This window comes from Seriola dumerili, unplaced genomic scaffold (assembly GCF_002260705.1).
Source record: "Seriola dumerili isolate Sdu_G_001 unplaced genomic scaffold, Sdu_1.0 BDQW01000331.1, whole genome shotgun sequence".
In the NCBI taxonomy this organism is placed as follows: Eukaryota; Metazoa; Chordata; class Actinopteri; order Carangiformes; family Carangidae; genus Seriola; species Seriola dumerili.
Window position 1 is genome coordinate 11,739,658 of NW_019174586.1, and position 25,889 is coordinate 11,765,546.

General features: G+C 39.8%; 1 protein-coding gene across 1 annotated transcript; it reads left to right on the top strand.

The window, feature by feature from the left end:
* Positions 1-1,403: 1,403 nt before the first annotated feature.
* Positions 1,404-25,461, top strand: LOC111232598 (annexin A5-like). Its single transcript, XM_022760183.1, has 12 exons — positions 1,404-1,583; positions 11,554-11,638; positions 13,911-14,005; positions 15,706-15,819; positions 17,944-18,034; positions 18,706-18,785; positions 19,190-19,240; positions 20,373-20,466; positions 22,114-22,209; positions 22,435-22,493; positions 23,558-23,680; positions 25,402-25,461. Exons 1-12 carry the CDS (start codon positions 1,404-1,406, stop codon positions 25,459-25,461), a joined length of 1,128 nt encoding a protein of 375 aa, XP_022615904.1.
* Positions 25,462-25,889: the final 428 nt, after the last annotated feature.

A 25,889-nucleotide genomic window follows, 5' to 3' on the forward strand; every position in this document is an offset into this window, starting at 1 on the left:
TGATGACCTGGAAACTTACTTTATGATGATGCAGTCTAGAAGACTAGTTTGTTTTAAACTGGGTGTACATGTACATCTTCTCTAGATGGGGTCAAAGTCGGTTTGACTGGTTCAGCTTTGTTAATTTAAAGCCTGTCATGGCTTATTGATCTTCAGGCCCTCACCATACTAATTACATGGCATGAGGCTTTAATGGTTTAATGGTAAGCTGGCTAAACTGAAAGTGAGTTGAGTCCTTGGAGCTGTAACTTACTCTCAAGTTTAAGTTATGAGGCTTTAGATGACACTCATGTGTCTCCACATATTTTTGGCTTTTTTTCCAAGAATTTTTTTTATAGGAACATGTAACTAAAACATCATGCAATAAATGCTACCTTGAGGGTTGTAATTTTAAGTTGAGGTGTGTATTTAACTTGAACAATAACTTTAGATGCTGTAAGTTTGAGGTGCTGTTGAACAATGTTGCATGACGGGTTTCTATTTTGCCTACCCTCAGGTCAGTTTAACAGCACCACAAACGCCAAAGCAGCCTCTAAAATTATACAGACCCAGAACGGCTTCAACAGACTGAACATAACTCCTGGATTTAGAGGATTTATTGTATTAGACTGCATTAGTTTTAGCTAGGTGAATCCAACAAATTCAGAGATGAAAGGGGAAGAGAAAAAATGTAATAAAACAAATGAAAGACGACTAGAAGTTAAAATAATTCAAGAAAGGCGTTTGAGGGGAAACTGGGACAAGTAAAATAAAATACTGAGATGGGTAAAAATTAAACTTTAAAGATAACTTAGAGACTTTAAAGATTCTTAATTGACATCTCAGCAGTTGTATAATTTACACAAACCTTATGTGATACTATGATTTGTTAAAGCCACTAGTAATAAATGTATATAAATGTGTATGTCAAACAAAGGTTGCCCCTTTTTTGTCTGCATGTTTATCACTCAGTAAATGACAGAATGGGATTGACGTTTTCTACTCATTCAGCAGTGATTTGTTTTTTTCCCTGTGAAAGTGAAGTGAAGGCAGCCAATGGCGTTGAAGGCACCTCTCGCTCTCCCCCGCCCCCCCCCCATGATAAATTGGGAGGCTGGCTTTGTGCGAGGAGTCTGACAGGAAAGGGGAAGCAGAACCCAGCTGCAGAAAAGATTTCCACCATTTCATCTCAGGAGAATGGACAGCTCCAAGACCATGCACACACTCTCCAACAGGTTTACTTCGTCACTGACAGCACACGCTTGTGTCTGACTGGAGGATTAAACCATGGAAGCTGATGGGAATTCTATAACATAACTAAACCAGTTGGATACCTGCTTGAACAATGGCTCCTGTAGAAACAGCACAGCATCTGTCTAACCCCTGAGAAGATCCAAGAGGAGGGTGGGTTGCTTCCTAACCCCATGCCTGCCCCCAGAAAATTTCTGGTGGCGTCCACCTCGCTGCCCCTGCCACTTGGTTGGGGCTGGAACTTGAGCTTGTATGTGGGGATGCTCCTCGGGCTCCTCATACTCATGATGCTTCTTCTCTGGATGCTCTTCAAGCAGCTCAGGAACTCGGTGGCGAAATCCGTGCTGCAGCCTGTCCGCTCTTTCAGACAGCCTTGCTTTGAACAGAGGTTTCAGCACGTGTTGTGAAAAAAAAAAAGAAAGAAAAAAACGGGACAAACCTGCTGAAACACAGGACTGAGGCTTGCTGGAGTGCTTGAGTGTGCCTTTGCAGATTCATGTAAGAAAATGACTTTAAACAATTGTTTGTTATGGACGCAAGTGCTTATATTCCCTCACAACATAATAAAAACCCATGTTGTTATTTATAGAAACCACTGTCTGTTCTTTTAACAGCTTTATATGTTGCTCCAGCACCATCTTCCTCAGACAAGCATAAAACGAGTTGTCTTATCTATGTTCTTTTTAGTAATTAAAAATACTATTGGAGCTATGTCTTTTCATCTCTCAGGTTAATTTACACAGCCAAACTCAAACATCTAAATTGCAGAGTAAAAGCATAAACCAAGATTAAATCTGCATCTCGATTCATGATGATTAAAGCAATGCATTCAGGGGGGCAATTTGCACTCCTCTCATCTCATTGGAGAATTGGAAAGAGGAATATTGAGGATATGCCGCCGATGAAAAATATGAAAGGTGCTGCTGTGTGCCACTTGGTTTCTCAAGTCCTATGTCCATGTCAGGGGACAACACAAATGAGGCTCTTGAGGCAAAAGGCTAATATCAACTGCAAGAGCCCCACAGGCTTAATACTGTTTGATATTTCTCAGGTATTTACAAGCGGTCGCACAACACAGGCAGGGGTGTTTGTTGAAGCTGGAGAGATCGCACTTTTTGTTCAGTGTGACTTGGTTAATTTAAGTCTTAATGTGTTTTGGTTTTTTCCCCTCTTCAATCATCAGTCACAGGTGGCCAGGCTGTGTTTGATTGAATACTCTGAGAGGAATCAATAGCCTCTCAGCCCTGAGGGGAGCATGTTAATTACACCTTGACAGTTGATTTCCTTACATGGCAACACAGTAACACGTAAGGTTTAGACGGAGTGCTTCTATGTGTTGCCTCTGCATTGTTAATGTTACTCAAAGGGTGTAAACACTGTAATGTGTCTGCAGGGGAAGAAACCTTTGGCTTTAACCAAAACATTAAAATTAGTTGTTTTATATAGGCCCTAATACACTTAGCTGATTAATTTGAAGACATCTTTTTTGTGTGTTTTTTCAGCCAAGAGTTAGATCTGTATCTCATGTCCATTCAATATAGTATATCTGCAACCAGCGGTCCAGTTAGCTTAGATTAGCATGACGGCTGAAAACAGGGGGAAACAGCTGGCATGGCTTCATCCAAAGGTAACAAAATCCAACAAGCAGCATCTCTAAAGCTCACTGACTAACACCTAATATCGCCTTAGTTTAATCTGTGCAAAAAATAAATAAAAATTTGGTTCCATTTGAACAGAGCCAGGCTAGCTGTTCCCCCAGTTTCCAGTCTTTGTGCTAAGCTAAGCTAAGCTAACTGATTGCTGGCTCTAGCTTCATATTCAGTTCACAGCAATGGTAGTGATATCATTCTCCTCGTCTAGCTCTCAGAATATTTGTCATATTTGCCTCAGACACTATTAATGGTCTGTCTGAAAATACTTCACAATCCAGGGATTCTACCTCAACAGGTTTGCACACAGGTCATTTCAAACTTTGCTTTCCTGCTGCCTTCAGCAAGAGGACTGTAGATTAATCATAGCTCCCATTAACTGCATGTTTTTTTTTTTCCACCTCTGCCATTTGGGCCTCCCACTGCCCTCTGGCAATGCTCTGTCATCTGTGGCCTCACTTTCATCCTGCCCCCCCCTAAATAAACACAGAGCCATAATGTCTTTGAATGCAGCATGCATACAAGTTAAGACAAAAAGCAAAAAAACCCTACCTATAACTTAAACATGAAAAGAGTCAGGGCAGTGCCCTTTGCAATTCAGCCGGGTTCCCTCTGCAGATTGTGCAGAGTCTTGCAGAGATAAATAGAAATCCTGATGGGAGTGATGTGGTGAGAGATCTTTTAGAGTGAGGCCAGCAGAGAGGAGCTTGGAGACACTAAAATATAAATCAAGGTAAACTACGCCTCTGAGCAAGACAAGAAAATAAAATTTTATGGAGTAGGTATTCTTTTGATGGCTGTTTTCAACATTTGGGGGAAAAACACTTCACATAGGCGATTAACTGTGAAGTAGCTATATTAACATTTTATGATGGAAATATTTAGTTTTAAATTGCGTTTCTTTTTGTTAATACAGTTTGTCGTCTGGGTGGCACTCTGTATGTTGTCATGAACTTTGTCATTGATATATTCCAAATACGACATTTTTCTAGTCATTCACATGTAATTTGGACACGGATCATTTGCTCTCTGTGAAAAGATTTAATGATGCTTTAAAAAGGATGTTTTCTAAAGTGCTGATTGCCACATCGACCTATAGCATAAAAGTGCTGCTTATCATCTTTAATATAAACCCTTTTTTTTTTTTTTGGCAGTATGCAGTACACACTTCAAATTAAAAGTCAATTTTTATTCAGTATTTTATAAAGGGCTATACTATAGCCAAGACTGGAATTTCCAACAGGCAACCAGATATTTGTGCATTAAGTTGTTAGGTTTTGTGGTAATTTAAGTAATTGCAAAATTATTTATTGTGGGAATATGAACCACTGAAGTATAAAATAATCAAGGAATAGCTTAACAGTTTGAGATATACGCTTCCTTGCCAAGGACTGAAGATTGATTCTCTCATATTTGTATGTTAAATATGAAGGTAAAACCAGGACATGATTAGCTTATCGTGGCGTGAAGACTACAATTCAGTCAACTTCTTATGTACTGCTGTAGTCATGGTAACTGGTGGATTTAGTAAGCTTTGAACAGCATAGTCAGCATTTGAGATACAGTGGACTCCATTCAAGTGAAAGGAAAACTAGCCTCAGACTTTTAAACCCTTCTGTATCTGTCATTTTCAAAACAGCATTAAATCTCTTTCATAGAGAGCAAATTATCTGTGTCCAAATGACATGTGAATGAGTAGCTAGCTGTTTCCCCTTGTTTCCAGTCTTTATGCTAAGCTAAGTTAATCACCTGCTAGCTTCCTACAGTGGTTGAGAGTGACAGGCCTATCAATCGTTCTCATGTAACTCTCAGCAAAAACAGCAAAGTATATTTTCCTAAATTTAAACCATTATGTGGTGGTTTAATCTGGTTACGACTCTACCTTCACACACAGGTTGTATATTTGTTCCTTACTGAAAACTAATCTAAAGTAGCTATTGGGCATTTAGGCAAGCTAACATCCTTACTGACTCCCAATTACTAACTGCTTACTTGCTGATATTGCCACCTAATTTCATCAGTTATGTTTTGAAGTAATGCAATCTGACATTAGGCGTTGCTAAACTTGAAATTAATTTCCCACCTGAATGTGATGTCCATTCAAAATGGCCACAGTGGGATGATTGTATAGTTCCACTCTGAATTTCAGTCTAAAGCCACATGGTTGTTTATATCAGAGCCCTGACCAGTTACCCAATAAAAAAAGGTAGATGTTATTCTCAAACTGTCTATGACATTAAGGTGTGATTTTTGTGGACAGTCTCAAAAAGTCCATGAAGGCAGGTAATATTTGTTGAAATGGAGCTATCAGCGCTTGATAACACCTTCCCTCGGTGCAGAGGAAGATAACAAACAGAACCGATCAGTGGTGGCTAGGGAGGCCCTTTGATTGATGACAGAGGTTATTGTCTATCAGTCAGCACCTGACAAATTGAGCTGTCCGCGGCTCTGTATACCAGGCTGTCCCTCGGCGCTCTGCTCATGAATGAAAAGCTCACGCTGATTCACTTTTGAAATTGACAACTCAGGGATGATAGCAAGAAGTGAGAGTGACAGTCAGCAGTTTGCAGGCTCACCAACTTGGTTTATATAATTTAGATGCACTTCATAGCTGTTGCTGTCTTCATATAAAACAAACTTTATTTTGAGATTAAAAGTTCATTCTTTATAGTAGGGAAGCAGTGACATACACTATCTCAAGTAACTGAAGCATAATCAAATTCTTAATCAAATTCCCAAAGAAATATATTAGATTTGTAATTTTGATTTGTGATATTGAATATCCAAAGCATTACGTGGTCCTTTCAGCATGCTCAGGCTTGATGCTGGAGAAATATCTCCCCCCTTAATCTGATAAATTTGTTATTAGCCGCCAGTACACTTGTTTATTTGCGATTAAAGGAAATTGGCTCCACATACATCAGGATGGGAGGCTGCGAGATGAAACAGCGAGCTTCTGAAACTGGATCACATCTGAGACGGTGTTCAAACTCTCATCCTCTCACAAGTGCTCACTTTAATTAAGGTTTGCAGGGATGAGGACAGCATTGATGATATGTGAGCTGCGCCTTCGTGCTTCGCTCGGCTGATCCCTCTGCCGATCCCTCTGCTCCTATCAGGCATCAAGCATCTCCTGTTTGTCTCCTGTTTGCCATACCACGCATTTACCTCTGATTAACTAAGCTGAAAAACATGTTGTCCTCAGAAATGTAGAGCATGGAACACAAAGTGAGTGATGGAGAGCAAAAGGGAAGGAGCACCTAATTAAAAATTACATGTTAGATTGAGACAACAATGATTTATTATTTGAAAAGAAGGACAACCTCTCTCACAAGCTGATTCATCACATTGAACTAACTATGGGCTAATGGACTAACTATTAATCACATCAAGACATTTGTTCACAAAAGAGCCTCAGTGATGAAAATGAACATAGTACATTTACTAAAATCCTTGAGCTCCTTCTAGAGAAATATTGTTTACAGACTTTACAAATAAAACATATGACAAGCTTTTAAACTATGATGCACTGATTTATATATGTAGCTCCACCTTAAGCAAATACAACAGCAAAATGACACTTAAACGTGAATGAATCAGTAATAATAATCCAATATATAATATAAAACAGTGTATATGTATGTAGAAAGGCAATACATATATTGCCTTTATTCAAACTCGAGAAATCAGTGATGTTGAGTAATTGTTTAAGATGACTTAAAAAGGTACAAAATATTAAAAGATACAAAATAAAATAAAACAATCAATTAAAACCACCATATATTAATACAATTAATTAAAACACAGGAAATGGATACGGAAGACAAATCAGTTTAAATCGTGTGTAATCATGGATTTAAACCGACCGAGGGTTAACAAAGGGTTTATAGGACGCGTTTTTTTTAAGAATTCCAGGTGGCACAGAGCATCGAAGCTAAAAGCAGATCTGCCAAACTCAGTGGAGGCATGTGGGACGTGGAAGTCATTAGACCGAGTTTGATACGGTCCAGAACACCGGTCCAGCGTAGAGGCACTGGCAGCTTCCCAACAAGAGCGTTGTAGATAAACAGATACAAATGCCTATATCACGTGTTTCAGATAGAGAAGACCACCCAACCTTTCCACAGAGTATGCAATGAAGAGTAGAGCTACTGTAAGCATCACTAGTGATAAACCTAAGGCCAGAGTGATAAGGGTCTAAGAGTGGGAGCAGAGGCATGCCGATTAATTACATCACTATAATCTAGAACAGAAAGAAAAACGACATAAAGCTTTTTGCAACCAATACCTCTTCCTTTTAGGGAACAGCATAAACTTGGTTTTATGTGCATTCAATATGAGTTTAGGATAATTAAGTACAGTGTGGAGAACGTTAAAGGAGTGTTGCAGATCTTCCACAGTGAAGTGAACAGAGGCGGCAATACAATATATATTGTTATTGATCAGTGTACAAATGTGCATGGCAGTTAGTTAGAGGTGAATTGAAACCCAGAACTGAATCTTGTGGAACGTCCTTAGTTATCAGTAAAAACTCTGCAACCAAGCGCAAGCACTTGAACTAAAACCAACATTACTTAATTTATGTAAAAGCATAAAATGATAAATTGTGATCTAATGCCTTGGAGAGGTCCCCAAAGATGGTAGCACAGTGCTTTTTTCTCATGCAAAGCATTGACAATGTCATTTACAACCAAGGTGATGGCAGAAACAGTGCTGTGTTAGGGCCTGGGTCTTCGGGGACCAGGGGGCAAAACAGAGAGTACCTAGAGAGACTTGTGAAAACTCATGGGAAAGCTGAATAGTCAGACCAGTGTGATATCTGACTAGTTTGTTTGATATATATTTGCAGGCTACAGCCAGTGACAGCTGAAGCAGCAAGAGAAGCTAATGAAGAGAGAGATGTAGGGGAGGAGGAGCGGGACAGCAGCCAACAAGCTGCAGAGAGCCAGTTAGGGCAGAAGCAACAGGTGAGGTTGACAGCAGACAGAGATAGAGCCGTGTATGTTGTTTATTTGTCTCATAATACTTGGCAATTAAAATTTTTGCAGCGGAGCATTTATATACAGTATTATACACAGTATATATAATGATACTTCTACCCCTTATGGCAGTGTTGCCATTAGAGCTGTGGGTGGGTGGGTGGCGCCCTCTGTCCATACTTCCTGATGATTGGCCTGATTGGTCTATAGATATCTGGATCCCACCTTTTATCCACCACTCAAATATACATCCTGTATGTTATTTTTTACATATTGAATTGAGCATTTCAGTAAAATGAATGTTTTTTGGAAAAGGCTCTACAGCGGTGTTGAATGCTAGCAGAGATAACAGAATGTGACCGAGGGTGGGGTGTGTGTGCCCTTTGAGTTTTATTTTTTCATCTCTACAGTTCATTCTGATCCAGAGTTATCATCTGCAAAGAAAGAAAACCTAATCTAAAACTTTGGGGGATGATCGTTAACCTTTTGCGGAAACATTTTTTCATTAACTGTAATTTAATATGAAAGAAACACTGCTGGGAAAGATCATACAATCACGAACAAGGACATCCACCAACAATAAAAAAAACTGTTATCTGGTGTCCTCTGGTGCCTGTGGTCACTTTAAATGTGTAGAGAAGTTTTAACCCTTGTCACTCTTTTTAAGGTCACACAAAGGCAACTGGATACCTGAGGTCACGACCCCCGCTTTGACTGACAGCGAGTGTAAGATGACACTGCATGCGGATGAGGAAGTGTGTCCTGTCAGCTTTCCCTTGTGACACCGCAGCGTCAAGAAGTGCCAGGAGGACTTCTAGTTTTAGGGGGCAGTAAATATAAAGCTTCCACCTGAGCCACAGATCACCTGTGAGGAGAACAAAGACACACACCTGGTGGTAAGAACAAAAACTAATTACTCTTATTTATTCCTTTACGTTGATTCTGAATTTTGCACAATTTCATACTAACGTGGGTGAGTTTTTTTAATAAGAATTTTTAATCTGTTTAATCTCTCTACAATGTTTACAACGCTCGTCCTCCATCAGCAAAAAGGATGGTGAGTGTTTTCTGATTTTCTATCAAATGAAACGTCCTGGAAAAAAAAAAAATATATATATATCATATATATGATAAATCCTGTGAATTGTGTTTCTGTGTTGTACAAAATAGTTCAAATCAAGACCCCGTATCTTTTAGCCACCGCACCAGAACTAACCAATATGTTTGTGTGATGAAGTGTGTCTCGACTCTTGAAAGGTCACTGCCTTTTCAAGTCACAGTGAAACCCGCACCGCATGATCAGTCCTAAACAATGCACGTCACAAATAGCTGTCGGCACATTTGCATGCAACCCTGAACTTTTATTTTCTATAAATGTAACTGAATTGTCATTGTCACACCGAACCCTCATTTTTTCCACTTTCCTTCTTTGCACTTGCTGCGAAGACTTGTTGTGTGCAGATACTTTGACTCCTAGACAGTCGTTAATTCACAGAAAGTACTTTCTGAGAAGATGCACTCATTAGTAAAACATTAGTACAACTCCTGCAGCACACTCACTCAGTGGCAGGAAAGGAGAGGGTGCAGCTTCATTTGATATCCTTGATTTGATTTTATCCTCTCCAGCTTGTTGAGAGACCTGAGACTGTCTGATGAGGATAAGTTGATTTAAGGAGTAAAGCGATGGCAAGAACTCAGTTTTCAGTTGATGACGGTGGTCTAATTTGTACCGTATTGTATTACCATGTGAATGGAAACTACAGGTACGAGTGCCTATTGTTTCCCCACCGGGTTACAATTTCATCAAAGGATAGCTGGGAGACGATGCTCCCCCATCGCACTTACTGCTGTACTTTCTGAAAAGTTGAAGAAAGAAGATTTTGAGATCAACATTGGCTTTAACCACTGACTTTAAGAGGCCTCCATTCTGTTCATTAGGCTCACTTCACATTTGTTGATTAGTGCAAGTTTTAATGACACTGCTGACTGTGAGAGTCAAGAAAACAGGAATTACTGTTACACACTGTAGAAAGAACAGACTCTAGACCACGAGCAATAATCTATTTAAGGAGTTTGGATTATCTTTGATGTTGCTGAAAAGCTTCTATCTTCTAAAAGTTTTTTTTAGGAACTATGAATAAAAGCTTTGTGTAGCAAATATTAGTGACTTTACAGCCGTGCTCCAGTTTCCCAGACAGCGTTTACATCAAATCATAATCACAACAGTGACAGTGGCGGTATATCAGACTTTGTCCTTAAAAATACAGAAGTGCCTGAAAACAAAACAAATATAGATTCCTCTCATCTGCCAAAGACTGTTGCTCAGTGTTATTAAACCCACATTTAAAGGATATAATGTTACAGTATATTGTCAATGTGCAGTATTTTCTGTCTTGAGTCGTCAGACGACGCGAACGCTTGCTCACGAGTTGTTAACGGGGGAATCTCGACCGTATTTACCAGCCATCCCATGTTAGGTGATCGTGGCATTAGGCATAGCTAAATGCTAACATGCTGATGTTTAACACAGGTGTAATATTTATCACATTCACCATCTTAATTTACCCTCCCAGCGTGCTAACATTAGCCAATTAGCACTGAACACAAAGTGAGTGTCATTAGTTTTGCAGGTACTGTATATGGTCATAACCAAAGCTTGGTCAAAGTACAAACCATGAATATCTGCACCAGATCTCATGACAGTCGACGTAATAGTTGTTGGTGAATGGTGGCAAACCGGGATATTTCGCTGGCTTTGACCTGCTGGTGGCACTAGATGAAAAGTCGTTGGGATTCATCCTCTGGGGAGCATGAATGTCTGTATAAAATTTGAATCCACCAGTCCATCCAATTGTTGTGAAGATATTTCATTTTGGACGTGGAAGTGTTGGGCTGATTAACATTACCATCCACAGAGCCACAAGATCAGTGTGGAGAGAGCCACGCTGACAGTGTGGCTTTGTCGAAGAAGAATGGTAAATGTTTTAATAAGAGACAGGAAATTAAATGAACAATAAGTGCTGATTCACATCCGAGTAATGAATGGGAGTTTAAAAATATCCAGTGAGTGATTTTACTGCAGCGGTGTCAAATGAAAACTCACGATGCACGCAGACTGTGACACTTCAGGGTAAACATCCTCATGTTGGCGGAAGAGGTTGTTCTCTTGAATAGTACATCATAACACACACAAGCTAGTCTGTGTGTGAAAACAGATGACCAACAAAAGAAATAATAAACAGAAACCTTGATCGAGAGGCGGCGGGGGAGGAGGATAATATTCTTCCACTTCTCCCACCTGCGTAGAGTGTGAAACAAGGCTGCAGCTGCGACAGATGTTTTATTGCTTTTTTCTTCAAATGATATTTTCCCTGGAGAACAACCAGGACACCAACAAGTGAGACACAGCACATTTTTATAATGATCAGCATGACGCAAAGCAGCAGTCAGACTTGATATAGGTAATACTTAGAGTACTGGCCTTAAGCAATATTTTTTATTGTGCAGCTACCAACTCTTATTCGCAGCAATTTCCAGTACAATGTTAAAACCAGAATGACACATCAAAACACACAAAAACGTGCTCGTGAACAGGCTAAACTGTTGCTAATGACCTGGAGAAACATTAAGAAAACAATATTGTTAAAAATTTTATTTTTTTTAAATTATTTATCTCAGTCTCTCTCTTCCCACAGACGCACAGAGGCAGCGTGAGACCGTTCGTCAACTTCAACGCCAAACACGATGCAGAGACCCTCCATAAGGCCATGAAAGGATTCGGTCAGTTATATCTCAAAATGAATGCCTTCCCCCCACTGCTGTTTACTCCTCCACTAACCTACTGTGTTATACAATATTTCATACAAGAACGATGAACATATCTCCAAAAGCTAAAATCCTGCGCACGGTGGAAAGTATTTATTTCTTTACTTGCGAGATGCCAGAAGTCCCTCCACCTTCTGGAGGGTTTATGTTAATACATGATTTAAGTTGTGTGAGTTGCATATGAACCAGTGACTCCCCAACGCCCTCAACAATATCGTCACTTCGTCCCACATTTAAGCTACATTAGGTTTATTTGCATTTACCCACAAGCGACTGTTATTCAGGTTTGCTTCTCTCTAAATCCAGTACAACAATAAAACACAGTAATGACACCAAGTTTGAAACTTAAACTGTGTAAGAAAACATCCAAGCATACGTCACGTTGCTATGTTATGTCCACAAAATGTTCTGCAAGAAGACAGTAATGAGCACTTACTGTGCCATCGCCAAACATGGAGACAAAATAGAAAATAAAACCTTCTATAATATGAGCTGGTGAACAATCTGAAATGGATATAATGGTTTGAAATTTTTGTAAATAAATAAAAAATAATATGGAGATAAATGCAGGCAATATAGAAGATGGTCTATTTTAAGTGAAGTTATATGTGAGGGTTCATTGGTATATTGAGGTTTTATGTCTCCAGTCCTGGTCTGCTATTCCAACATTTCCACTCATGTTATCAGTCTAATCTCACGTAATGATCAATTCCAAACAGCTTTTAATGACATTTTAGTTGTTCCACACCATGATGAGTCAGACATTAAGAAGAAATGCAGCCTCCTTTTCACTTCAGTGAGACCCCCTGTGCGCAGCAGGGTCCTGATGCAGATGGGCTTCATCAAGAACCACAGGGTTCTCCCACAGAAGAACCCACTCAGGCTTAACTTCTGTCATAATGTAATGTCACCGAGCGGTGCATTCTGTTGGGAGACACACACTGTTTGGGTCTTCGTTTACCTTGCAATATGCCGAGAGAGAGAGAGAGAGGAGAAAACAGCTGTGTGATAACTTTTGTGGAGTTAGAAAAGGCTGCTTCAAATGAGAGTAAATCGTCGTGTAAATTCTGATAAGCCTTTCAAATATACTTCCTCTTTTGTTTTTCCTTTTCTCACCAGCTCCTGTAGCGGCGCAGCGTCTTGTTTGTGTGTGTTTTGGTGGCTGTAATTACTCCTGTCCATACTCGCCATGAAGAGCTCTGTTCCCTAATGTGATTTTAATTTTAATTTAAACCCTTTGGACTGTCAGCATCCCATATTAAAGTACTCATGCTTTACCTGACATGCTCACTCCTACAAAAACCAAATGTTAACCTCTTAACCTTGTGCACATTTGGAGGAGATTAATAATTCTAATATTTTTTACTTTATAATCCCCTTCTGTTATGCAGCTTTTGTCTTGGCTGAAAGCTGTTCACCTTAATATGGATTAATTTTGAATAGTTTGGCCTCTGATCTCATTTTCTTTCCTCATGTGATCTAATTTTAATTGCGGAGATACACAACAGGAGACTGCAATCAAAACATCCTTCTGCACTCATTAGTGTGAGTCAATGGGCCCGATGACAATCGCTGAGTTAAAGGTGTTGTCCAGGTGTTTTTACGACTGATGCTTCCCCCTGCTACATATAACTCCACCGACCACCAGCGCCGTTTCTTCCCCTTTATCTCCTACTCATACTCTCTGTTAGTTTAGCGCTCTCACAATTTAACGTGCAATTAAATAAATTAAAAGCGAGAAGCACGATGTTGACCTAAGCAGGCCTCTGTCTATAGTGTGGCTGTCATTACAGATAAGAAAAGCTCTGTGCTGTAATTACCTCGGCAAGAATGCACCATTTCCAATCCCTCGGGGGAAAATACCATGTGCTGCTCTTAAGCTTGTTTGTCCATCTGAGCCGTTTTCTCAGAGGTTCTGGTGCCTTTCAGGAGCTATTGATTATAAGATCATGGGCCTCGTCAGGCATTTTCAATCCTGATCGCTTTCTTAAAGAGCTTGGCCCTTCATATGGGAGTATATTGCAAAGTGTCGGTTATTCTCAATCAGATTTAGCCAGACAGGAAGCTGCTGCTAGATGTTGGATGTCAACAGAAAAATGCTTTATTAGCCCGTTTGGAATAAAAAGCAGATTTGTTTTTGTCTTTATCCAGATGTGTTTTTATGACGCTCACGGAGCAGCTGTCCATGTGTTAAAGTATGTAATGCTTTATTTGATCTCTGGTCCAGGTACGGATGAAGACGTCATCCTCATGCTCCTGGCGGCACGCAGCAACGATCAACGCCAGCAAATTAAGGCAGCGTACAAGAAGGCCTACGGAAAGGTAAATGAAACAGAGAGCTGACGGCAACCAGCGGTCACATGGATGGATGGTTACAGGTCATGTCGGCGACACTCAATCCAACAGCCTCAGGACACAGAGATGTCTGAAGTGTACCTTATTAGTTTTTCTACCATCTCCTTATTCTTTTCTTAAAGGATGAAGCTGGTGATATTCTTTATTTCTCTTATTCTCAACAATCCCATGAAAACCAACAATCTGTCAGTCCGGCTCACAATGCTTTCCTTCTTCCTCGCTCTGGCTCTCAGCTCCGAGATTATTGGTTGTAGTTGTAGACATTGTAGTTTTTGGCGAACACTATTCAAGGAGGAGAAAATGCTGTGCTTTGTTGGGGACGACGCTCAGTTGAGCTCAGCGCAGTCAGCTACACACCAAATGGACATTTTAACCGTCCCCTGTCCTTACCGTCCTATCACGCTGTCAAGTTAGTTTATGACCACCTGTGGATTGAAAGCTGCAAGTTAATTTGCTTTCCATGGAGGTTATTGAAAAGCATTCTGGCAAATGTAATTGCTTCCTGAAGTATAAATAGATGAAGCAGTTTGAGAGATATGAGCTACATCAGAAAAATCACCAAGTAGCCCCTGGTATATCTCTGAGTATCGCCGTGTTCTGCCAAAATGAGCCACAGAATGAGCCTATTTACTTTTATCGCCAGTTCAGAGCGCTTTTTATGACACGTCATAAAATGCAATAATTGCAACAGACACATGCTTAAACTGCTCATTTGCAATAACATCTGAAACCAGAGCTGGTGCCAGAAAGTTGAGACAAAAACTGAAATGCGATCGTGTGACAGTCATATCTGTCAGGAGTGAGTGCTCCTGTTTCTCTGCTCAGTTTCTTTTCAGTGTCTGTAACTCACAGTTTGTCTGTTTGGCTCTGTAATGCACCTTTTGACAAGTCTTTTTTTCTTTTTTTCTTTATTGGAATTTGATTTGATTTGGCTTTTAATAGATGTGAAAACCTAAACAGGAAAATGGAAAAAGAGAGATGGATTGTGATTGTTGGACTTGGTCTGTAAATACGAGGAGCAGTGGCCAAGCACAGTAGATCATAGGATCCCATGGGTGTTTTGTATATACACACAAATACACACAGACATACACACACACACACACACACACACACACACACACACTCACACACTCACACACTCAAATAACGAAGAAATATGCAATTACTCACTGTTTTCATCAGTGTCAGCTCCCAGCAGTGCCCAAATATGTGATTCACTGCAATGCAGAAATCAATTCAGATTAAACTGTCTGTGCCTGATTCTGAATGTTCTGTTTGATGAGGTGGTAGTTTAAAGAAATATTGCACAGTTTCTGCAGGTTATTATTTTATTAACCTGAGAGTTCTCTTCTTATTTTCACATTTAAACCGTCTTATACAAAGTTTGGATGAAACTACAACAAACAAACTTTGCGTCTCATGTTAACAAACATCTGAGGATCGTAAGTTTAACTTTGCATTTAGCATTTTCATTGAATTGATTATTATGACTATATAGATATATATCATGACTTTAAAGGCTTTAGGATGAACTAACTCAACAGCACCAGTCTTTCTGGTGACTTAAATGTTACAGCATCTAAATGATGCAGAGATAAAAATCTGTACAAACAAAATTACTATTGTTTTTGTTCCTGTTGTCATGGATCATTATGTGACCACAGGACTTGGTCAGCGTGCTGAAATCGGAGCTCGGCGGGCTGTTGGAGAGTCTGATTGTGGCCTTGATGACCCCACCTACATCATACGATGCTTCTCAACTGCACATGGCTCTCAAGGTGACTAAAGAAAGTTTCCTCAGAGGCTCCACTTATTCCAGATTTCAGGTCTCACATGCGAATGAGATGATAAGACTTTATTTTGTGGTGTTTTTACACAAACTTTCCAACACTTTTTTAATGTTAAAACTTTAAACTGAGCAACAGACCTTTGTCAAAGCAAACATTTCAACTTGTCATTGCTGTAAAAACAATTGTGAGATAATAACAGTGATGAAGGCTCCTTTCTATTTAAGCCGTGCCAATAAATCAGCAGTCACAACGCCAGCGCCCCGGCACTGGAACACATAAATGGAACTCGGTCATTGTTGATGGTAATAGTTAAACCTGTGATTGACGAGTTTAAATGTCTGCCGTGCGACAGGTCTGTTTCATGCTGATATGCCATTTAAAAGATGTCCAAATGTTTGGCCTTTGTTCCACTAGTTCCACCGTTTCTCCAGTGGATTTTCTCACAAAGATTCTGTCCTCAGTCTCTCTGGAAAACTAAGATAAATGGGCGTCTACTACTATACTGCAGGATGGATAAAGCTCCACTATAAATTTTCATGTTGACAGTGAATCAATCAACTCATGTTTGATGTGGAAGGAGAATTATCACCAAACCATGAAGCTCTACTGAGCTTTGTAGACTATTTTTAGCTCATATTTTTGGTGTTACAGCCTGTAGATTTACTGCCTGGTTCAGTCTAACCACTCTCATCCACCCCCCCACCCCCCCCAACTGTCAGTTTCTCTCAGCAAAAGGAAAAAAAAAAAGCTTTAATAAACCCACATTACACAAAATACACAGCTTAAAATCAAGTGAGTATCAGACCTAAATTTCGTGTGGATGGAATTCATTTCCAAACACGTCACATGCCTCAACAGTTTTATAAGGTGAAAATATATCAGGCTGTGAGTTTGTCAGCTCGATGCAGAGCTCTTCTGTTCCCAAGTGGCCAAAACAATCACAAAACATGATTTATAATCTCAGGACTTGATCATTTTTGAAAACGATAAAAAAATAATTTTAGCTTTTAGCGGTTCCAACAGCCCCAGCTGCTCGTTACACTTTGACATCTTGCAAATGACTGAGACGATTCTCAGGGTTGAAAATTGAGAACAAAAGCAAGGACGCAAACCAATTAATTTGAGGCACAAAAGATTCGTATCATTATTAAAAAAAAATAATGATAATTTTTTTGACTTCAGGATCAAAACAAGAATACCTCATGGCACCACGTTACAACACTCTTTGCTTATTGAACACATTTATCCTACGGTGCAAGTGTTGGATTGTTACAGTCGATTTCAGGTTAAAGTTGAAGACGACCTGCAGGAACTTTTCTCTCTGTATCTGCTCCAAATCTATTTAAGGCCAGATGTTAAGGATGTTGTTTTTCATTAGAGCTACTCCTCAGATACAACCTCATCTTACTGACTGTGGAGAGGTGAGACTAATGGGATCACCTAGGAGCTGGCGTTGTGTTTTATATTTTTCTCCACATCCATCTCCTGCACTTCTCATGTGGCTCAAATGAGTGTCAGCATTGAGCTATGACATCATTTTATGTTTTTGAGATGTAATACACTTACTTCTCCTGCGTTTTATGTCTCACTCAAGGCTCATAAAGTTTGCAGGAAATTACATTTAGCAAACTCCTGAGTCGTCTTAAAGGTTACAGTGGAACTTTTTTTTTTCCAGCTCTCATTATTTTTTAAACACATTCACATTTGAATTTCCAGTGCAAATGAAATGTTCAATCAAAGTCAAGGCAAAGCAGTGAGGACCTTGTCTCAGTGTTCCCAGCACATCCACTGCTCCATTTGTTTGGTATGTCAGACATTTTCTCTGCTGCAGGTTAATCACAGCAAAGAGGAGAGAAGCTCAAAGCTAACTCTCTTTAGTACTGAGCCCATTCATTCTTTAATGAATTAATCCTCCGCAGCGAAACAAACTGCTTCTTATTTTCTTCAAATATTTGTTCCATTTTCATAAAACATCTTTTAACTGATGCATTACACATTAACCATCTTATAGGACAAAATAATAAAAGATTAGTTGAGCTATGAGAACACGCTGCCACAAAAACCCATGTTGTTTCATGCTGAGTTCCTCCACATATTGCGTTTGGTTCCCAGGGCGTCGGGACCGATGACGAAGTGCTGATTGAGATCCTCGCCTCCAGGACTGGCGAACAGATTAAAGAAATCATCAAAGTGTACAAGAAAGGTGACTTACTCACACTAAAAAAACACATAGCATGTTTACTGTGATTTGTTATTGGTGAAACGGTGGTTCAGGCACAAAAATGACTCTTGTAATTTACTTGTACATGAATTTACATCAAGAGTCTGACGATGTAACGGCAACATCTGAGATCTGAGTTTGGCTTTTCAGCATGTCGCCATGTTAAGTAGGTTTTAGAGCGACTTGTTGTGATGGTGTCTTCACTGTCAAATGGTTTTATATAGTGCAGAAGAGAACTAGCTGAACTGAAAGATTACAGTGGCCGTAAAGGCTTAACATACTGTATATATTTTGTAATATTGACAATATTTTCCCCAGAGTAGAAGATGAGCAGCACTTCTGGTAATGAGTGCACCTTTCATACTTACACCTGTCACTACAAGAATGTCTCTAAAATACCAGCTTTAAATTGCAACAAACCACAATGGAAAATAGTGTGTGACAACAAAAGCCCAAAGGCAAAGAGGCCAGTTTATTTGATCTGGATAAAAGAGAGGGCCTCTCCGTCTGTTGGCCGACTAATCAAATCTCTGCTGTCAGAGATCCTGCTGCAAAACAGAGGACGGCCCACCAGGGTCGATTGCAACCATTAGTGCCTCTTGTGAGCAAGAAGCGTAAACAATCTTCTGCCCCTCTTCTCTTCTTCCCTCCAGAGTTCGGAGGCAAGCTGGAGAAAGATGTCTGCGGTGACACCTCAGGGCACTATCAGAAGCTGCTGGTGATCCTGCTCCAGGTAGAGAGGGGCGGGGGGGTGAACGCTGCTGGAACGGCTTATGTTTCCTTTTCCTGATAACGAGAACCTTTGGCGATACCGTTACAAACTCCAGAGGTGAAGGTGTGGGCTGGGGAAGGGGAGGGGGGCCGGGGCTGACACCACAATACACTACAGCTGGTTTCTCGAATGTGTTTTGGTTTACAGGTGGAAATGTAATCCTCGTGGTCCTGGGACACTTGGTGGATAGTGTAATCTTCAGGGGTTACCTGGGTTGAGAGAGGCTCTGAGCTCACCGTGTTTCCATCCACACTGACCCACTTTTGCTTTTCTGTTTCTCCACCTGTGCGTCTGTCCTTCTACCTGTGTGTGTGTGTGTGTGTGTGTGTGTGTGTGTGTGGTTGGTCGTTTGTCCGGCTGCTCAGGGCAGCAGGGAGGAGGGAGTAGATGAGGGCAAGATTGAGAAGGACGCTAAGGTAAGAACCAAGAACACGAGAGAAACAACACCAACAATAACACAGTTTGTCATTTCATTTGCTTCGTGTTTATGTCAGACATTTTCTAACATATTTAACAAATCATTTTATTTATAGGGATCCCTGTTACACAATAAACCCCTGTGTCACAAAGACACTTTACATGTAGCTCCTCATTCATTCAAAAAAAAGTAATAAGTAATCCAACCAGAGATTACATTTGTCACCACAACATAATCAGGAAAACAATTCTGTAATATATAAACGTCATTTCCAGGAGACAGGGTTGAATATGGATGTAAATTCTATAGTGATTGTGGGCTGATCACTCCCTAAAAAGTGCAGTGAAATATTTGCAGTGAGGGAATCTACTGTCTCAGTTTAATGTCAAAATGCAACATCCAGCTGTTTTAAAAGTGAAAACACAGGGAAAAAAAAATCCCACGCAGCAGGTAGATGACCGCTGCACAACGTAACGGATTTATCTTAATTTCACCATCGTCTTTCAAATGTCAGCGTGTCGAGGATTTGATCGTGTTTGCGAGCTGCTCTCCAAAGTGCAGTGAAGCTAAAGGCCAGGAAAGCTTTGAGCGAGTCTCCTCAGAGGAACAGTCAATACAATAAATATATTAACCTTCAGGAGTGGAACATCTTGTTTCTTATAAACCATCTCCTCATTACTGGTATTTAGCTGTGGACTGGGATCCAGCCCTGCTCCACTTGCAACAGCATTACTGCCGAGTTAAACTGCTCTGGGATCAAATGAGCAGAAATCCATTTAAATAATAAATGTATCTTATAAATGTACTGTTATCCATTTATTTAATCATATCATTAAATGTTAGTTATCTGATCTTGAGAGAAAAAAAAAACTATCCTAGAAGTTTAGGGGAAAGGAGCCGGGACCCAGAAAGTCTTTCTAAAGCAAAGACAAACAAACAAAACAAACTTTTCTGTGCTGTTTTGGCAAAGTACAAGGTCTTACATCAGCGCTGTCATTTCTGCTCCGTCTGTGCCTTCCAATAAGTCATGTCACACACGAGGTTGCTGTGTGTGTGTGTGTGTGTGTGTGTGTGTGTGGTGTGTGGTGTTGTGTGTGTGTGTTTGTGTGTGTGTGTGTGTGCCCTCACAGGACTTGTATGCTGCTGGTGAGGGCAAGTTTGGCACAGACGAGGAAAAATTCATCACAATTCTTGGCAACAGGAGCGCAGAGCATCTCAGAGCAGGTGAGTTTGTTTGAGCCAGTGCGCTCCAGTGTTGAGGGTCGTTTCCCTCCCGTTGACGAGAGCAAAAATCAAAAGTTGCAAACAAGATACCATCACCCTCCACTCACGTTATACTTTATTTCACCTAAATAATTCAGCATGAGTGACGTAAACGACTTGGCATCATTGCTACTGACAAATACACCGGTGAAAATACTTCAAGGAGAAGAATACAGCTGGGGATTTCAGTTCATTTTTATTTATTTTTTTCACACAACAAATCAGCAGCAAGAAAAGTGAGGTTGCAGCAGAGACCAAAACTTGTCGACAGTAAACAACTCAAAACTGACAGAGAACATGACAAAAAGAGTAGAGAGTTTGTAGAGTTTATTAAAGTGTGATGAACGGCAGCCGTCCCGAGGGCCACAAGTGCTCGCTGCAAGAGAGCAGCCGGTCAGACTCCACTCACTGAAAAATTACAGGAGAGACACACAAGCAGCAAAAAACATCCACCGTCTGACGATGAAGCTAAAGGGGGAATGTGAGTCGGCACTGAGTGGCTGTTAGAGGAACTACATATTAACGTACTGTACTTCAGCTAAACAACACAAGCCCCTTACACATATCACCAATCCAAAAAGAATGGCACACTTTTAGACACAAATAGACATGGGTCTCTTATTTTGAATGAGCACTGGAGAGTCTGGAAGTTAAATTATTTTGAAAGTGCTTGGATTTTTTTTTGATTATTTATTTATTTATTTTTACTTTACGTCAGTAAACGGACGGCGTGCTGCTGTCTGCATGCGTGCAAAAGACCACATAGTCTCTCTCTCTTTTTAAGTGTCTGTGAGCTTGTGTAAAGCTGCTAGTTCTCATTATAAAAGAGAGTGTTGTAACAGTAATCAACCTTGAGCCATGTCTCTGCCGTGTTGGGTCTTTGATTTTAAGGGGAATTGGACGTAGAAAGTCCTTGAATCAGGCAAATAAATCACAACAAGAAACACATTTGAATTGGAAAATAAAACCTTCAGTTAACATAAATGAAATATTAATAAAAGAATTATTGCAGTCATGATTAAATGAAACAAATATAGTCTGATGAAGTGACACTATTTCTTTTGCTTTTTTAGAGACAATAAGCTGCTTATTCCCCTCGACTGCAGCGTGTGACGTGTCAGGCAGGAGAGCGTGAACGTTGGTCGTGTGTTTGAACAAATGACTGTCGACTGTTCTCGATTGTCGCTGTTGTCTTTCTTGTGTCTCCTGCATCACTCCGACATTCAATCTTTCAGCCACTTGGCCGTGAAGAACTCATCATCTCAAGGTGACATCGGTCAGTGACCACGGTTTACTCTGATGTCCTCTCCCCGGATCTCAACCCAGTAGAGTTTGTTTAAAATGTGGAGGCATATTTCTAGGGCCACTATAATAAGCCTTATTTGCACTTTTCTTTTATTCATCCCTTCATAACATGTGCAACCTGTAGGTGTGTGTGTGTGTGTGTGTGTGTGTGTGTGTGTGTAGAAGCACCCATATACTCTTGACCAAGATGTGGCAGCATTATTCAAACATAAAAGTCAGGTTGATCTTTTCGATACTGGAGTGGCTTTATTCCACCGCTAAGACAACATTAAAGTGTCGCTGTGGTTGTTTTGTTCTCTCCAGTGTTCGACGCCTACAGGAAGCTCTCTGGCTCTGATATAGAGGACAGCATTAAAGGAGAGACCACTGGGAATTTGGAGAACCTGCTGCTGGCTGTTGGTAAGACCCGTGATTTATCTGGATGACACTTGACTGATTGTAAACAGGAGACACAGAGAAGTGACGCCATTTCTTTTTCTCTGATGTCCAAGCTAAAAAATTGACAGACAAAAAAAAAAAACACTTGACAGACAAAAAGAAAAATCAATTTCAGATTCAAATGATAAATGTTCAGTTTTACACAGAAGATTGTTGGTGCCTTGTGTTTTTTTATTTCCTTCACAGTGAAATGTGCCAAGAGTGTCCCAGAATATTTTGCTGAAGGCCTGTATAAATCTATGAGGGTACGTATCATGTCCCTTATGTGTCCCTCTGTAACCTTTCTTATCCTAACATACGTTTTCCAGTACAGAGAATGCAAAACAGTTGCAAAACTGGTTGTAAACAAGACTCCATGTCACTTTGCCCGGCCCAGAAATAGTCCAGCACATAACACACTTCTTTTTTTACATTTCTTTATTGTTCATTTGTGAGCTGTATACAGTGGGTGCTGGTCGGCGAATAGTTTTAACATTTACATAGAATAGCAGTTTAGCTGTTTCCTCCTGGGATTTTATCCAAGTAAAATGTGACAAAGGAGCAATCAACTTCTATTTCAAAACTTGTTCAGTATTTCTTTTCAGTAATCTCTTGGAAAAAATAAAGATCAAGTCCAGAAAATCTGAAAGTAATTAATTTTTTTTTCTGCCTCCAGCAGTCATCCTGTCCCTGATAACAACTTTGAATTCATTTTCAATGATGGAGTCACAAGATTTGATTTCATGTTCTCCCAACAGAGCTCTCTGTGAGACCTGGGATCAATGGTCTTAGTCTGTCTTTTCCATTTATCAATCCGATCGTCTTCAAATATCTCCAGGCCTGATTCTGTCTTCCATTTCTGTTTACCACTCTCTGTTTGTACACTAAATGTGAAGCTATAGCTACAGCCAGCAGCTGGTTAGCTTAGCTTCGCAATAAGACTGGAAACAGGAGGAGAGAGCTAGCCTGTCTCTGTCAAAACGAAACAATTGATCCAGCTGCAAAACTTCTCATTTAACTTTAAGCAAGAAAGTGAATTAACAGATTCTAACCCAGAACTGTAGACTTGATATGCAAATGGAAATACTACTTACTCACTTTAATATCATACAGAAATTTCTGGAAATACATACAAAATCGTCACCTGTACCGAGCATGCATTTGAAAATGATTGCCAAAAATATAAAGGACTATACTGTGTGAGATATTGTGTTGTAGTTTATGTCACTGCACACAAGGGAAAAATTAAACTGTTGCACCTAAAAGAAATAATAAGATAATACTTAATGAGTTTATAACCACAGCTGCTGAAGTTGTGTTTTGTGTTCAGCGAGCTGGAACTGATGACGACACCCTGATGAGGATAATGGTGTCGCGGAGCGAGGTGGACATGTTGGACATCAGAGCCAGCTTCAAAAAGATGTATGGCGCGTCTCTGTACAGCACCATCCAGGTAAACTCTGCTCACTCAAACACAAAAACTTTCTATCAGAACTCCCTCAATAAGATGTGATGTCATTCCCCTCACATTCCTCCTCCTGATGTTCCGCTAAACGTCCCCATCCATCCCTCTGTAGGCCTTTAAAGCACCAGATGGGTGTACTGTGGTTATGCTGCTTACACACCATTCATATCGGCGCAGTGATGGAGTGGAGATTAGTGATTTCCTGTAAATTTCTTGTTCAGCGTGATGAGATTGCTTCACCGCTCTTCCCACCAGCCCGAGTGAATTAATCTATTCTCCCGGGGCCAGATGTTCCTACAGAAGGTTATTGCCGTCCTCCCAATGGAAAATACCAAATGGCCAATATTGAAAAGATAAATAAGACTTTATGAAAGAACCTTTGAATACATGCAGTAAAATATAATAATGAACCAATGTATATTTTTACAGGTTGAGCTGAGTTCATATTTATTTTATGACAACCATCACTATTTCAAATCGCTGCTTTCTTCCATTTTTTCAATTGTATATATTATTTTATTTTTCTTGGTGACACCATTTCATTTCACTTTAATGACCTTTCATGACTATATACATATATATATATATATATATATATATATACTTATAGCTTCACTCTCTTCAAAATGATAACGGACTAGAATCTTTATTAATGTTACATCTGAGCTTTCTCTACTAAGAACGGCTTGTTTGTGTCATATAGGAGTTACTGTAATTACCAGTTCAAGTCATTGTTATGTCAGGGGAACTTGGATTTTTAATTATACTAAAGTGAAAAGGTTTATTGTTTTAATATTCCTGCCTCATCATCTTTCTACCATATTACATCTCTCCAGGCTCTTAGCAAACTCCACACCTGAGACACACAGCGAGCTCAGGAAAAAGAAACCACTCTTTTTTTTATATATATATATATATATACTTTAGTTATGAGCTGCTGAGTGAAAGACAGTGTTCACATCAGCCTCTGAGTTGTAATTCAGATGTAAGTCTGACTTATGGATCATTTTTTAGCAACTATTACATCTCCCACTTGGCAAAAAGAAATACATAAGTCTCAACAAACCAGCGGCAGAACGGCTGCAAAGCAACCTTTGCTAACAGCTGCATGTAAAGAAAATCAAAATTAACAAAATTAGTAGTTAATTTGGGCTAAATGATGTGACTAAGAGGCAGTGCAACCATATTGGAATATTACATAAATGCTAAATAAATATATATAAAGGAAAAAAATTGAAGCTCAGAGTTGAGGCTAGCTAGTTAGCTAACTGACTAGCCATGTAGCATCTCCAGCGCTGTTGAGCTAAGTAAAAGGATGAGGTTACTATTGTGTCCTGTCAGCACTGATAGTCATCTATCATTGCTATCATTGCGTGACAGCAGTGATAGATGGCATTAGAAGCAATTTGGAGTTCAGTGTCTTGCTCAAGGGCAATTCAACATGTGGAGAGGAGGAGCAGGAGATCCAGCCAGCCGAGCGACAACTGCCCACATGTCATGACAAGTGACAAGTGTGATATACAGCCGTCACTGGAAAAAAATACAGCTACAAAATATGAACAGGGCAACAAGTAACAATAATGAGGAATATATAAAAAGTGGGAAGAACAGAGGCTGATATAATTATATATTATATAATAGAATTAATGAGGGACTTCTGAAAGTTATAAGACTAATAAAAATCTTAATTATGTCTGTTGTTTTTGCAGGAGGACACAAGTGGAGACTACCAGAAGGCTTTGCTCTACCTCTGCGGCGGGAATGACTAATGCTGTTTTATGGCGTGTTGAGCAGCACTGATATGAGCCACCACGGTGCTGCGAGACTACAAAGCTACATGTGAGATGAGGTTATTGATCCACAGTTGGTGACTCTTTCTGACTATAGCTTGTTATTGATTGAATTAGTGTGAATTACACCCCTGTCATTTTGCCTTATGACATTATCTGCTGACGTTGGAGTGCATTCACTTAAAAAGTTAGTTTGTTTTTGTTTGATGTCAGACATAAATTAAACAAAACACAAAAACAAAAATCTCTAACAGTGTTTAATGAAAGTGCAGTTATGATTTTGAAATAATTAAATAAATTTGATTCGTTTGAAATGAATTTTTTTGCTTCATTTATTTAGCCCCATTTCCTGTCAACTGTACACACAGTATTAGCAGTTGTTCACCTTATTTGTGCAGAATGCTCAC